This window comes from Myxine glutinosa, chromosome 2 (assembly GCF_964187855.1).
Source record: "Myxine glutinosa chromosome 2, kmMyxGlut1.1, whole genome shotgun sequence".
NCBI classification, from domain to species: Eukaryota; Metazoa; Chordata; class Myxini; order Myxiniformes; family Myxinidae; genus Myxine; species Myxine glutinosa.
In genome coordinates this window covers 190,941,384-190,953,872 of record NC_136262.1, presented here as the reverse complement: position 1 = coordinate 190,953,872, position 12,489 = coordinate 190,941,384, and the positions used below count along the sequence as shown (strand labels likewise).

The window sequence follows — 12,489 nt, the reverse complement described above, 5'->3', positions numbered from 1 at the left end:
TTTGCTGATGGAGCTGATTTGTTGATTTGTAATACTCAGTTCCAGAAAGAGGATAATAAGCTTGTTACATACACGTCAGGTGGGTCGACGACAACCGTTGACTACCTGATGGTGCGTAGGCGAGATAGGGGGCATCTCCGGGACACAAAGGTGATCCCGGGGGAGGAGGCTGTTTAACAGCACCACTTGGTTGTCTGCGACATAAGGGTGAAAGGTGCGAGGAGAGCGCGGCGGATGAAGTACCAACCAAGAATGAAGGTGTGGAGGTTGACAGAGGTGACAGTAAGGGAGGCATTAAAAGAGAGGCTGAGTAGGGTAGAGGATGATGTGGTTGAGCTTGAAAGTGGTTGGATGTCAATGAAAGCTAGTCTGTTGGGAGCCGTTGGTGAGGTATGTGGATGGGCGAAAGGACCACCGAGGCACTCGGAAACATGGTGGTGGGATGATGAAGTTGGAAAGAGGATTGACGAGAAGAGGAAGAAGGTCAAGGAGTGGCAGAAGGCGAAGGGTATGGGGGCAGAAACAGCAGAGCATGAAAGTTATAAGGCAGCCAGGAAGGCTGCAAAGAAAGAGGTAGCAAAGGCGCAAGAGGCATGGAGGAAAATGTTCGGAGAACGCTTGGATTCGGAAGAGGGTCAGAAAGCAGTATTCAGGATTGCAAAGCACATAGCTAAAGAGAGGTGTGATGTGATGGGGGTGAGTTGCTTGAAGGATGAAGTGGGCCAAATCGTTGTCGACACAGATGGAATTAAAGGAAGATGGAAAAGATATATGGAAATGCTGTTGAATACAGAGAATGAATGGGATGGCAACATAGAGAGTAACCCAGTTTTAGGACCGGCAGAGAAGATAACTGAGAAGGAAGTTGAGGAAGCGATAAAAGCAATAAACCAAACCACCGTTTAGAGGCCATTTTTCCCCGCAAAGCGGGGGTTGGCCTTTTCGGGGACCGTGGTTGTTGTTGTTTTTTTGTCCCCTTTTTGAAGGAATGTTTTACGGCCGGATGCCCTTCCTGATGCCAACCCTTTTTGTCGCCTTTTTACGACAAGCAGGGAATTACCAGTGAACTGGTACTCAAATAGCCGACCTCGGAAGGATGACAGGCTGAGTCAACCCCCGTGGCGTTAATTCAGCGATCGACCGGGATTCGAACCCAGGATCCTTGGATCCTAAGCTGGCACCCTAGCCGCTAGCCCAACACCAGGGCCCAACAACACCAGTGATAAAAGCAATGAAGAGTGGAAAAGCGGGAGGGCCGACGGGAGTTGTGGGAGATATGTTGAAGGCAGCAGGAAGTTGGGGTGTGAAGAGAATGACAGAGATCTGTAATCTGGTCGTGAAAGAAGGCTGCATTCCAGTGGATTGGGAACTGAGTACCCTCGTCCCTCTATAAAAGGGGAAAGGTGACCCTTTGGAGTGTGGCTCGTACCGAGCGATAAAGTTATTGGAGCATGGAATGAAGGTATTGGAAAGGGTGTTGGAGAGGAGGATAAGGAAGAAAGTGAAGATCGACGAAATGTAGTTTGGATTTATGCCAGGAAGAGGAACGACAGATGTGCTTTTCATTGTGAGGCAGTTGCAGGAGAAGTACATGGAGAAGAGGAAGAAGTTGTTTTTTGGGTTTGTTTATCTGGAGAAAGCATTCGATAGGGTTCCACGCAAAGTATTGACATGGGCATTGAGGAAGTTAGGAGTGGAGGAATGGTTGATCAGAGTAGTGATGGCAATGTACAAAAGAGCGCGCACAGCTGTAAGGACGAAGGACGGGAACAGTGGTGAGTTTGAGGTGAAGGTGGGAGTGCATCAGGGGTCGGTACTAAGTCCACTACTATTTGTAGCAGAACGTAAAGGAGGGTTTACCGTGGGAGTTGTATGCAGATGATCTGGTGTTGATTGCGGAAAGTATGGATGGACTGAAGGAAAAGATGAACAAGTGGAAGGAATGTATGGAGACAAAAGGTCTGAAAGTGAATATCAGGAAGACGAAGGTGATGCCAAGTAGTAAAGCTTGTGGTGAGGTGGAAAGAACTGGGAAGTGGCCGTGTGCTGTGTGCAGGAAGGGTGTCGGAGTGAACTCCATTCAATGTACAATGTGCGCTGAGTGGGTTCATCAAAAATGTAGTAGTCTGAGATGGTCATTTACCAGTGTGGCAGATACATTCAAATGTAAGGTGTGCACAGAGGGAGCTGCAGATGGAGGAAATGTTGAGTTGGATCTTGGAGACGGCGTGAAGCTGGAAGGTGTGAAAACATTTTGCTACCTCGGCGACATGCTGAATGGAGAAGGTGGATCAGACTCGGCAACGGTTGCTCGAGTGAGATGTGCATGGAAGAAGTTTCGGGAACTGAGTGGCGTGCTGATGAGGAGGAGAGTGTCACTGAAGCTGAAGGGAAGGTGTATGCTGCATGTGTGAGAAGTGTTATGATTTACGGGAGCGAGACATGGGTAATGAACGTAGAGCAGCAACGAAGGCTGGAAAGGGTGGAAATGCGAATGGTTCGATGGATGTGTGGAGTATCGTTGAGAGCGAGGAAGACAAATGATAAATTGCGAAATTTTTTTTTTTTTTTTGTTGTATACAAGATCGAGGCTCGTGAAAGAGCGAACATTAATCACACAGAAAGACAAACAGACACACAAAACAAATAACATCGGGAGCGGTAGACAAGATGGGGAGAGAGGGGGAAGGACACAAACACAACATTTGAGAGCAGGGACCGGGAGACATCGAGAGAACTGTGGGAGGGAGAGGGCTTTGGGGGGGGGGGGCATGGGAAGGGGGGGGGGGTGGGAGAGGTATAAAACATATGGACACTGCCAAGACTTCCAGGAAAGAAGTTGGAATTTCAAACAAGGTGGATCTGGGGTGAATTAGTGGGGGTAGAAAAGATCAAGGTTTTGGATGGGGGAAGATAAGAGATGGTGGTGAACAGCTGTTTTGAAGACCTGGAGGGAGGAGTGTGATTGAAGTGAGTGTGGGAGTTTGTTCCAGAGGCGGGAGAAAAGAGGAATGAAAGAGTGAAGGTGAGCAGAGAGCCGAGATTTCGGCAGGTTAACCATCAGAGGGTGGCTGGCAGATCTTGTGCGACCTGTAGGAATATTTGGGGGACAGAGCACAGAGAGAGCTGGGGGAGCAAGGCCGGAGAGGAGTCGGTAGAAGACAGAAAGACCACCTACCTGCCTGCGGTGAGTGAGTGAAAGGCCCGCAGAGATGGCTTCATCGCGGGAGATTCCAATGATTCTGAAAGCTTTGGATTCAACAGCGTGAAGCCGAGCCAGGTGTGAGGCAGGAGCACCAGCCCATAGGGGAGAACAGTATTCCATTGAGCTGCGGATGAAAGCCTTGTATGTGGTGAGGAGCTCAGGTGTGCCTAGGAAGGACTTCGCACGACGGAGGATGCCCAGTCGGCGACTGGCTTTGGAGGCCAGCTTGGAAATGTGGTTTTCCCAAGAAAGATCATGGCAGATAGTGAGACCCAAAAGCTTGAGCGACAGAACTTCTTGGAGAGGATTGTTGAGAAAGTAGATGGGAGGGTTGTCCAGTCGATCTTTTCGGAGAGACATAGTAAGAGTGTGAGATTTGTCAGGATTGAAAGACATGTTCCACATGTTTGACCAGTCTGTGATTTTGTCCAGGTCTTCAGAGAGTGAGGAGGCTGCAGACTGCCGATCTGAGGGAAGAGGAATGGAGCGGCAGAGAGTGGAGTCATCAGCAAAGAGATACAGAGGATTTTCCAGAGAGTCGGAGAGATCATTGATAAAGACCAGAAAAAGCACAGGGCCCAGCACACTGCCTTGGGGAACTCCAGCCTGAACGGGAAGGGGAGATGAGAGAAATCCATTCAGGGCCACACGTTGACTGCGACCAGAGAGGAAGTCCGCAAGCCATGCATGGAGATTTCCATGGATACCATAGGAGGAGAGTTTGGTGAGCAGAGCTGGGTGCCAGACCGTATCGAAGGCACGTGATATGTCAAGGGAGACAGCTCTGATTTCCTGTTTGGCATTGAGGACCTCCATCCATTGTTGAGACAGCAGAAGCAGCATGTCCAGAGTAGAGTGACCTGGTCTGAAACCAAATTGATGATCAGAGATCAAGCCATTGGAGAAGAGGAAAGATTTCATATCCGAAGCAATGATGGATTCCATGACTTTGCTGATAATTGGGAGCAGGCTGATTGGTCTGTAGTTGCAAGGATCTGTTTTTGCACCTTTTTTGTGTAAAGCGGTAATGTTTGCTGATTTCCAGGATGCTGGCAGATGACCTTGAGCAAAAGATAGGGTGAAAAGAACAGAGAGAGGGTGAGATAGAGCGGCAGAGCAGGATTTTAGGACCCGTGGGCTGATGCCATCTGGTCCAGTTGCAGAATCAGAGTCGAGGTTTGACAAAAACTCCTCCACCTTGTCAGGAGAGAAGGTCACAGAGTCCAGGAGCAGTTTGGTTCGACTGGGAAAGGTGGCTGTGAAGAGGAACTGTGAAGGTGCTGTGAAGATGATGAGAATATTGCCTGTGATTGATGCTGTGAAGAGGAACAGGTTGAGATGGTTTGGTCATGTGTTGAGGAAGGATGAAAGTGACTGGTTGAGAAGAGTATATATATATAATAACCACCTTTAGAGGCCATTTTCCCCCGCAAGGCGGGGGTTGGCCTTTTTCGGGAACCGTGGTTGTTGTTGTTTTTTGGTCCACTTTTTGAAGCAATGTTTTACGGCCGGATGCCCTTCCTGACGCCAACCCTTTTCGCCGCCTTTAACGACAAACAGGGAATTACCAGTGAACTGGTACTCAATTAGCCGACCTCGGAAGGATGACAGGCTGAGTCAACCCCCCTGGCGTTAATTCAGCGATCGACCGGGATTCGAACCCAGGATCCTAGGATCATAAGCCGGCACCCTAGCCGCTAGCCCAACACCAGGGTGATGGTGTTGTGATGGAAGTGTTATGGAAGAAGGAGTGATGGAAGATGGAAGAAGAGTGATGGAAATTAATGTAGAAGGAAGTAGAGGACGGGGAAGACCGAGAAAGACTTGGCTAAAGATGGTGGAAGAAGAAATGCGGGCAAGGGGGATAACAAGGAGAGATGCAGAAAATAGGGCAAAATGGAGAAGATTGTCATGGGGACCGCAAGGCTAACCCCCGCTCTAGCAGGGAAAATGGCCTTAAAATGCATGTTGTTGTTGTTTTATTGCTGTGAGGTGTTTTTATTACGTGTTTTATGGCTGAGGTGTTTTTAATTTCGTTGTGGTGAGGTGTTTTTATTGCGTGCTTGATGGCTGTGAGGTGTTTTAAATTTCGTGGTGGTGAAATGTTTTTATTACGTGTTTTATGGTGATGAGGTGTTTTGAATTACTTGGTGGTGAGGTATTTTGAATTACGTGGTGGTGAGGTGTTTTGAATTATTGGTGGTGCGGTGTTTTGAATAACTTGGTGGTGAGGTGTTTTGAATTACGTGGTGGTGAGGTGTAATCGTCCCAAACTTCCAGTCTGCACCTACCCCTCCCCTATGTGTGTGCTGAGGGGTTCTTTCTTGAAAAAAAAAACATTCAACCTCAATCTTCAACCTAAATTGCCTATAAAATTCTAATATCACAAACACAACAAATACATTTGTGCAAAGTAATTGTTTGTATTATGATTGGTGAAAATCATGACAACACAGCAACTCAGGTACAGTCATTAGCCTCAGCTAAAATAAGCCCTTTCCTCAGAATCGGAAGCTCGTGTATATATATATATATATATATATATATATATATATATATATATATATATATATATATATATATATCTATCTATAATTCCAGTAATCTCTGTTTGTACGTTTGTCTGTGACCGCTGTTTCTCGACAACCACGGGTCCGATATACTTTTAACTTGCCAGGTATATTGCTGGGGACCCGAGGATGTGCCTTTTCAAGGTTTCATATTAATCGGACAATTACTTACCGAGCTATGTCCAAAAAACGATTCAACCAATCAGAGAGCAGCGAACTATCGCGTGTGCCGAACGTGGCGGACACACTCTGCCTCGGATGGCACATTTGAGAGCGTATTCATTTATTTCACGTTTGCAAACTATGTTGGCGTTAAACTATGTTTTAAAACTAATAAAAACGAATTTGCGATTCATTCGCTTTCCTGCGCGTTTGTGCACGCGATGGCGATTTCTTTACCAAACTCCGGAAGCCGTTCGCTTTGGACCAAACCATTTCATGTAAATAGAGGGGGGGGATTGTCACCGTACTCGCAAGCCGTTCGCTTTGGACCAAACCATTGCATGTAAATAGAGGGGGGGATATACTTTTAGATATATATATAGTACGGGCATGCCCTAGTATAGTCAAGTCTGTCAACCGATGAACACCAGCCTTGGATGGATAGCCGGACAGTGTGTGTTGTTACGGTGCTCGGACATGAATCCTGTTCCTGAACACCGAATATGTTACGGCCCGGGGTTCGGATTTACTACGAGGGGGCTAACCTCCATTCCCTCCCGAACTTACCGGACCTGCAGCTGCCGCGCACGAATAACTTCGTGCTTAGCAAGTTGCGATCCAGCAACTATGAACACCAATTGCTCTGTTGTGCGATAGCTTACCTGTACCACGTGACGGTCCCAATCGGGGAACGCACCGTACCCTCCGGCGGTATCTCACTTTAGATGGCAGAGCGAAAACCGTTGGTAGCCGCCGGGGTAATGCTAATTCGGTTACGGCCGTTTGTTAACCTGGGTGCGGGCAATGGTGGATCAATGGAGGAAAAGTTATTCGTGGACAGAGAAAAGGAAAACGTTTTAACGATTTGATTTCTTTACAAATATTTACAGTGTAATTTTTAAATGGGAAAGAAAGAGGGACTAGAAGCAGAAACTTAGCTTATTGTACGCCTTATTACGATTACAACAAATAAACACTACATGGGTGCCCAGCACGTTCACGGGGGAGGGGAAGGAGAATGAACAAACTTTGGAAACCTGATAGTACAAAGGCTATGATGCTTCAGATGCCTCTCCTCGCGACGCCCCTGTCCCGGTGTCACCACCAAGCAGCACGAACAGGTAGTGGCGAACCCAGCATGGACAGGCAGTTGAAGGTCGATCGTCAGCATGGCAGAGTGACCCATGCCAAGAGAGGAGCACATGTGCTAGGTCAACAATCCATGCCCAAGAGTGGAGCACACGTGCGCAGAGTGACAAAGTCCAGGCCCAAGAGTGTGAAAAACATGCACACGTGCAGAGGGAACAAAGTCCAGCAACCAAGAGAGTCTAATCACACGTGTTGAGACCTGTGAGAGAGTCTGGCCTAGAACGGATGCAGACGTGCGGAGGGTGAGTGAAACCCGGCAGAGAGAGAGAGAGAGAGAGAGAGAGAGAGAGAGAGAGAGAGAGAGAGAGAGAGAGACAATAGAGACAATAGAGACAGAGACAGAGACAGAGTCCACAATGTCCAAGAACCAAGAGTGCAAAAACGTGTTCAATCTCCCTTTATCACCCTCGCCGAGGGGTTGGGGGGAGGGTGGAATCTTGGTGGACTCCTGGCTCCCTGTTGGTGGAGCCCGTTACTCCACCCCACAAGCTCCTCCAAAGTGACTCCGGCCTTAATTGGTGGGTTTCTGAGGCTGGACTCCATGATGTGCCTTTGAGCCTGGTGCATTGCCTGGTATCCATTATGTGCCTTTGAGCCTGGTGCATTGCCTGATAAATTATCCCTTATCAGTAAAGGACCTATCTTTCCTTTCCCCCAACGCATAACGACATAATAACCCAAAATAAGGGAAAGGGGCTCGCATAATGGTTTATGAAATAACTATTCTATGGGACCTCTATGGTGGTTGCCATTACTTTTTAGTGGTTTCCCAAAACTGCAACAATATATGTATGTATACGTATGTCGAGTTTCATATGTTGCTCTTAATATATGTAATTGGCCTTTATAATCAATATACTGATGGTTTGATCCATTGTGGTAATTTTTCTGGAGTTGGGTGGCACTGAGTTTTATTCTACGTTTTGTTTTATTTTGTGTAAATGTGTTTTTTCTCTCAAGGTGCAATCGTATTCCTTTCCTGCTTGCAAATGGCTGAACACAACGTAGACTTCGTGGAGGGATCCATTGTGCGTATAAAGCTCAAAAACTTTGTGTAAGTATTGTTACATTTATGGGCTAGCAGGCAATTGTTAGACTACAAGGCCTTGACACCATTTGTGTTCAGGTGGCTTATCTGACCGTTGAACATGTATTGGGGACACTTGCTGGGGAGAATTTGCTGGTGTACTATCCGTGTGAGAGATTGGCCTTGTCAATTTTAGAGTTGAGATTAAGGATGGTCCCTCGTGTCGATGCTTTGGGAGTGTTCCACCCCCATCTCCCTTTGCGATGGGTGATTGGTTAGCCTCGGTCCAGTGTGGCAGTGGGGGGAGTGTAGACACGGCTTGTTCTGAGGGGTGCTGTCTCTGGCCAAGTTAGATAAGTCTAATAAGGAGAAAATTTGCAAAAACAAATTGTGTTCTTGCTTTTCACCTCGCTCTCTCTCGCGCTCTCTCTCGCGCTCTCTCTCGCGCTCTCTCTCACGCTCTCTCTCGCGCTCTCTCTCGCTCTCTCTCTCTCTTCTCTCTCTCTTCTCTCTTCTCTCTCTTTCTTTCTCTCTTTCTCTCTTTCTCTCTTTCTCTCTTTCTCTCTCTCTTGGCCTGGCCGGACGCTGACGCGGACTCTCTTGCTAACGGCATGTTCTGCCTGCTCCTCACAGGGCCCACATTCCTGCCGTTCAGTCTGTGATTCTTCATTGTCAATGACCTGTCTGGTTCAGCGTCAATGACAGTGCATGTGTGTTGGCTCACATTTGGGGTTTTGTTTGCTTGTATTAAGTAACATTCTTATATATTGTCTATTTCTCAAAGACCCTGGCCAAAGTCCCTGTAGGCATCAGCGAGTGTCTCATGATGCTCTGCTTGAAGCTTCCCAAAAACCAACATGTGACTACAATAAGCGTTTATGCCCCAACGCTTGATGCGGATGACAATGTGAAAGATAAATTTTACTCTGAGCTGGCTGGACTCCATTCTTTTAAACATCCTCAAAGCAGACAAGATCATTCTGCTTGGGGACTTCAATGCAAGAGTTGGTCGTAACTCGGACATGTGGCAAGGAACAATTGGAAAAGTGGGAGTTGGAAACAGCAATGCAAATGGACTCCTCCTGACAAAATGCAGGGAACACGAACTCACAATCACCAACACTTTATTCCATCAGAAGGACAAGTTCAAAACGTCTTGGCAACACCCCCGTTCGAAACACTGGCATCTCATTGACTACGTCGTTGTCGGTGCTCGAAATCGCAGTAATGTGCTCCTCATAGGGCTATAACCAGTGCTGACGATTGTTGGACTGACGATCGCCTCATCCCATCAACTATGGCTTTTAGGATAGCCCATAAGCATAGACTGCAGAGGAAGCAAATGAAATGCAAATTAAATTGTTCTTGGTCTAAAAGATCCAAAGATGCAAGAGGAACTTCAAACTGCACTCCATGAAAAACTTCCAACTGAACATCCCGAAGGCGTCGAAGATCATTGGATGAAGTTGGGGAAAAAAAAAAACCCCCATTCTGGATGCTCTTAAAGAAGCAATTGGCTACCAGAAAGGGAAACATCAGGACTGGACCAGTTCGATGAGAATGATGCTGAGATCGAACATCTTGTCAATGCAAAGAGGAAGGCTTTTCGAGCATGGCAGAGTGACATCAACTGCTCAAAGAAAAAAGACGAACATGCCAAGGCAAAAGTGGAAGTCCAACGAAGCTTGAGAGCAGAGTTCTCAAGAATGAATGGTGGCTCATGAAAGCACATGAAATCCAACACCTGGCAGACACTCAAAACATGAGAACCTTCTGCGCAACTAAAGCCATTTGCAGACAGACAAAACACAGATTGAATCCCCTGCGCTCAAAGAATGGAGAAAGACTTCTCAAAGACAACAAATTGATTACTTCTCACTGGAAAGAGCACTTCCATGACCTGCTGAATGAACCACAACTCAAATGTAACTGATAGATAGTGTGTTTGTACAGATCCCTCAACAACCACCCAGAGACGAAATGGCAGCTGACCCCACTCTGGATGAACTGCTCAAAGCTATCGAGCAGATGAAGAACAAAGCAGCTGGACCTGATGGAATCCTTGCTGAGGTCTTCAAACAATGTGGGCCTCTACTCGCTCAATGGTTGCACCTGCTAATAACCAAAATTTAGCAAAAAGAGGAGTTACCTGCTGACGCCAGAGATGTCCTGATCATCATTATTTTCAAAACGGTGACAAGGCAGACTGTGATAATTATTGTGGCATTTCTCTACTGGCTATCGCGGGTAAAATCGTCACTAGGATCCTCCCCAATCGTCTCCTTCCCGTCTCAGAGGAGATACTCCAAGTCCCAGTGTGGGTTCAGACCATCCCGAAGTACAGTGGGCATGATATTTTCAACGCGACAGCTTCAGCAGAAATGTCGTGAGCAGTATCACCCCCTGCACATGGCCTTCATAGATCTGACTAAGGCCTATGACACAGTAAATCGTCAAGCATTTTGGATTACCCTGGCTAAGATTGGTTGTCCCGACAAGTTCATCAACATCCTTAAGCTGCTCCATAACAACATGACAGCCACTGTCCTGTCAAGTAATGGATCTCAAAGCAAGCCAAACAGGTTTCCCAAACTTTCAAAGTGAGAACAGGTGTGAGTGAGAACAGTGAGAACAGAACAGGAACAGGGGGCGAAACTGCTCAAACAAGGATGCGTCATCGCCCCTACTCTCTTCTCGATCTTCATTTCTTCGATCCTTCATCTTGTCAATGGCAAGCTACCCCGGGGCGTCAAAATAATCTACAGAACAGCTGGAAAGCTATTTCTACTAAGCATACTCAAGGCAAAAAGTAAGATATTACCACCTCTGTCATTTAGCTTCAGTATGCTGATGACAATGTTGTGACTGCCCATACTAAAGAAGATCTTCAATCCATCCTCATTGGCTTCACTGAAGCATATGAAAGCCTTGGCCTTACCGTGAAGATCATGGAGATGAAAGTGCTCCACCAACCTTCCCCAACGGAGACTGTACAAGTGCCATGCATCAAAAAGTGGCTCTGGTAAACATCGAGCACTTTCCCTACCTTGGTAGCCATCCATCCAACAAGGCTATCGATGCAGAGATGTAACACAGACTCAGCTGCACCAGCACTGCTTTTGCTCACCTCAGGAGCAGAGTCTTTGAGGACAAAGACATCCACTTGGAGACAAAGCTTCTGGTACACAGAGCTGTTGTCCTATCCACATTGTTGTATGCAAGCAAAACCTGGACCACATACAGACGACACCAGAAAATTATGGAGAGATACCATCAACGTTGTCTCCGGAAGATCCTTCGAATAAGCTGCTAAGATGTGCGTACCAACATCAGCGTCCTGGAAGAAGCTAAAATTACCAGCATTGAGGCTCTGATCATTCGAAACCAATTACGTTGGATGGGGCATGTTGTCCGGATGCCTGACCATGCCTTCCCAAACAGGCCTTCTTTTCTCCCAGCTGAAAGTTTAGCGGACTCGTGGTCGACAACGCAAGCGTTTTGTAGACACACTAAAAGGCAACTTGAAGGCATGCAAGATCAACACAGATACATGGGAGACGCTTGCGCAAGATAGATCTGCTTGGCGCAACTTGCTCTACCAGGACTCCCATCGTTTTGAAAAATTACGTCGACAAGTAGTTGAGGATAAGAGGAGGAGGAGAAAAAAAAAGACAAGAAAACAAAACAGCCGATCCCCTTCCACCTGGGAACAAGTGCCCTCACTGCAACAGGATTTGCGGCTCGAAGATCGGCCTCTTTAGCCACCTGCAGACCCACAACTCATGAACTGGAAAACGATCATACTTGGCTACGAGTGATCGCTGAATAAGATTTATCATTTGGGATTTCATTCCATCTGTCTTGTGTTTATTGATTATTATTTTTTACATTTCTTATGTGTGTATGTTTGTCCCTGTCATTTTTCTCATGCCGACGATTGGGTTATTTGGGAATGCCTGGAGGATGGAATTATAGTTGATCCGAATATTGACACCAAACATAGTTTAGACCAGGTTTGGGATATGGGTACATGCCAATCACTGCTTGTGCGTAATTCCTGGTTAATTGGGTCATCCGTGGAAGGATCTACCCCATGTTTAGTGTCTGCGAAAGCTGAGGTTGTGGTTGAATGCTTGATGTGGGGGCCATAAATGCAACAGAGCAATAGTACTTATATAAATCTCCAAAACTTTGTGTGAGGATTATGGTTCAGTTGCCAACTTGTACCAACTCCAAATACAGGGGTGTTCCAAAAATATCTGGACAACTTTGCTTGTTAATATACTGAACATCAAAAGAAACTTATCACTTTCATTTTTTGAAATGTGCAGCTTTACAAACACGTTTCTTCAATTGTAATGGCTGATTATGTAACG

At 46.6% G+C, this 12,489-nt stretch overlaps 1 protein-coding gene across 7 annotated transcripts in view; it reads left to right on the top strand.

Annotated features, from left to right (window-relative positions):
• The window catches only part of SMC5 (structural maintenance of chromosomes 5), a 314,964-nt gene that overhangs the window by 12,077 nt on the left and 290,398 nt on the right, over nucleotides 1-12,489 (top strand). For all 7 annotated transcript variants that reach the window (XM_078772122.1, XM_078772124.1, XM_078772121.1 and 4 more), the window contains exon 2: nucleotides 8,047-8,140. In XM_078772122.1, coding sequence (XP_078628248.1) covers nucleotides 8,076-8,140 — 65 coding nt within the window. In that variant the 5' untranslated portion in view covers nucleotides 8,047-8,075. The remainder of the gene's footprint in view (nucleotides 1-8,046; nucleotides 8,141-12,489) is intronic.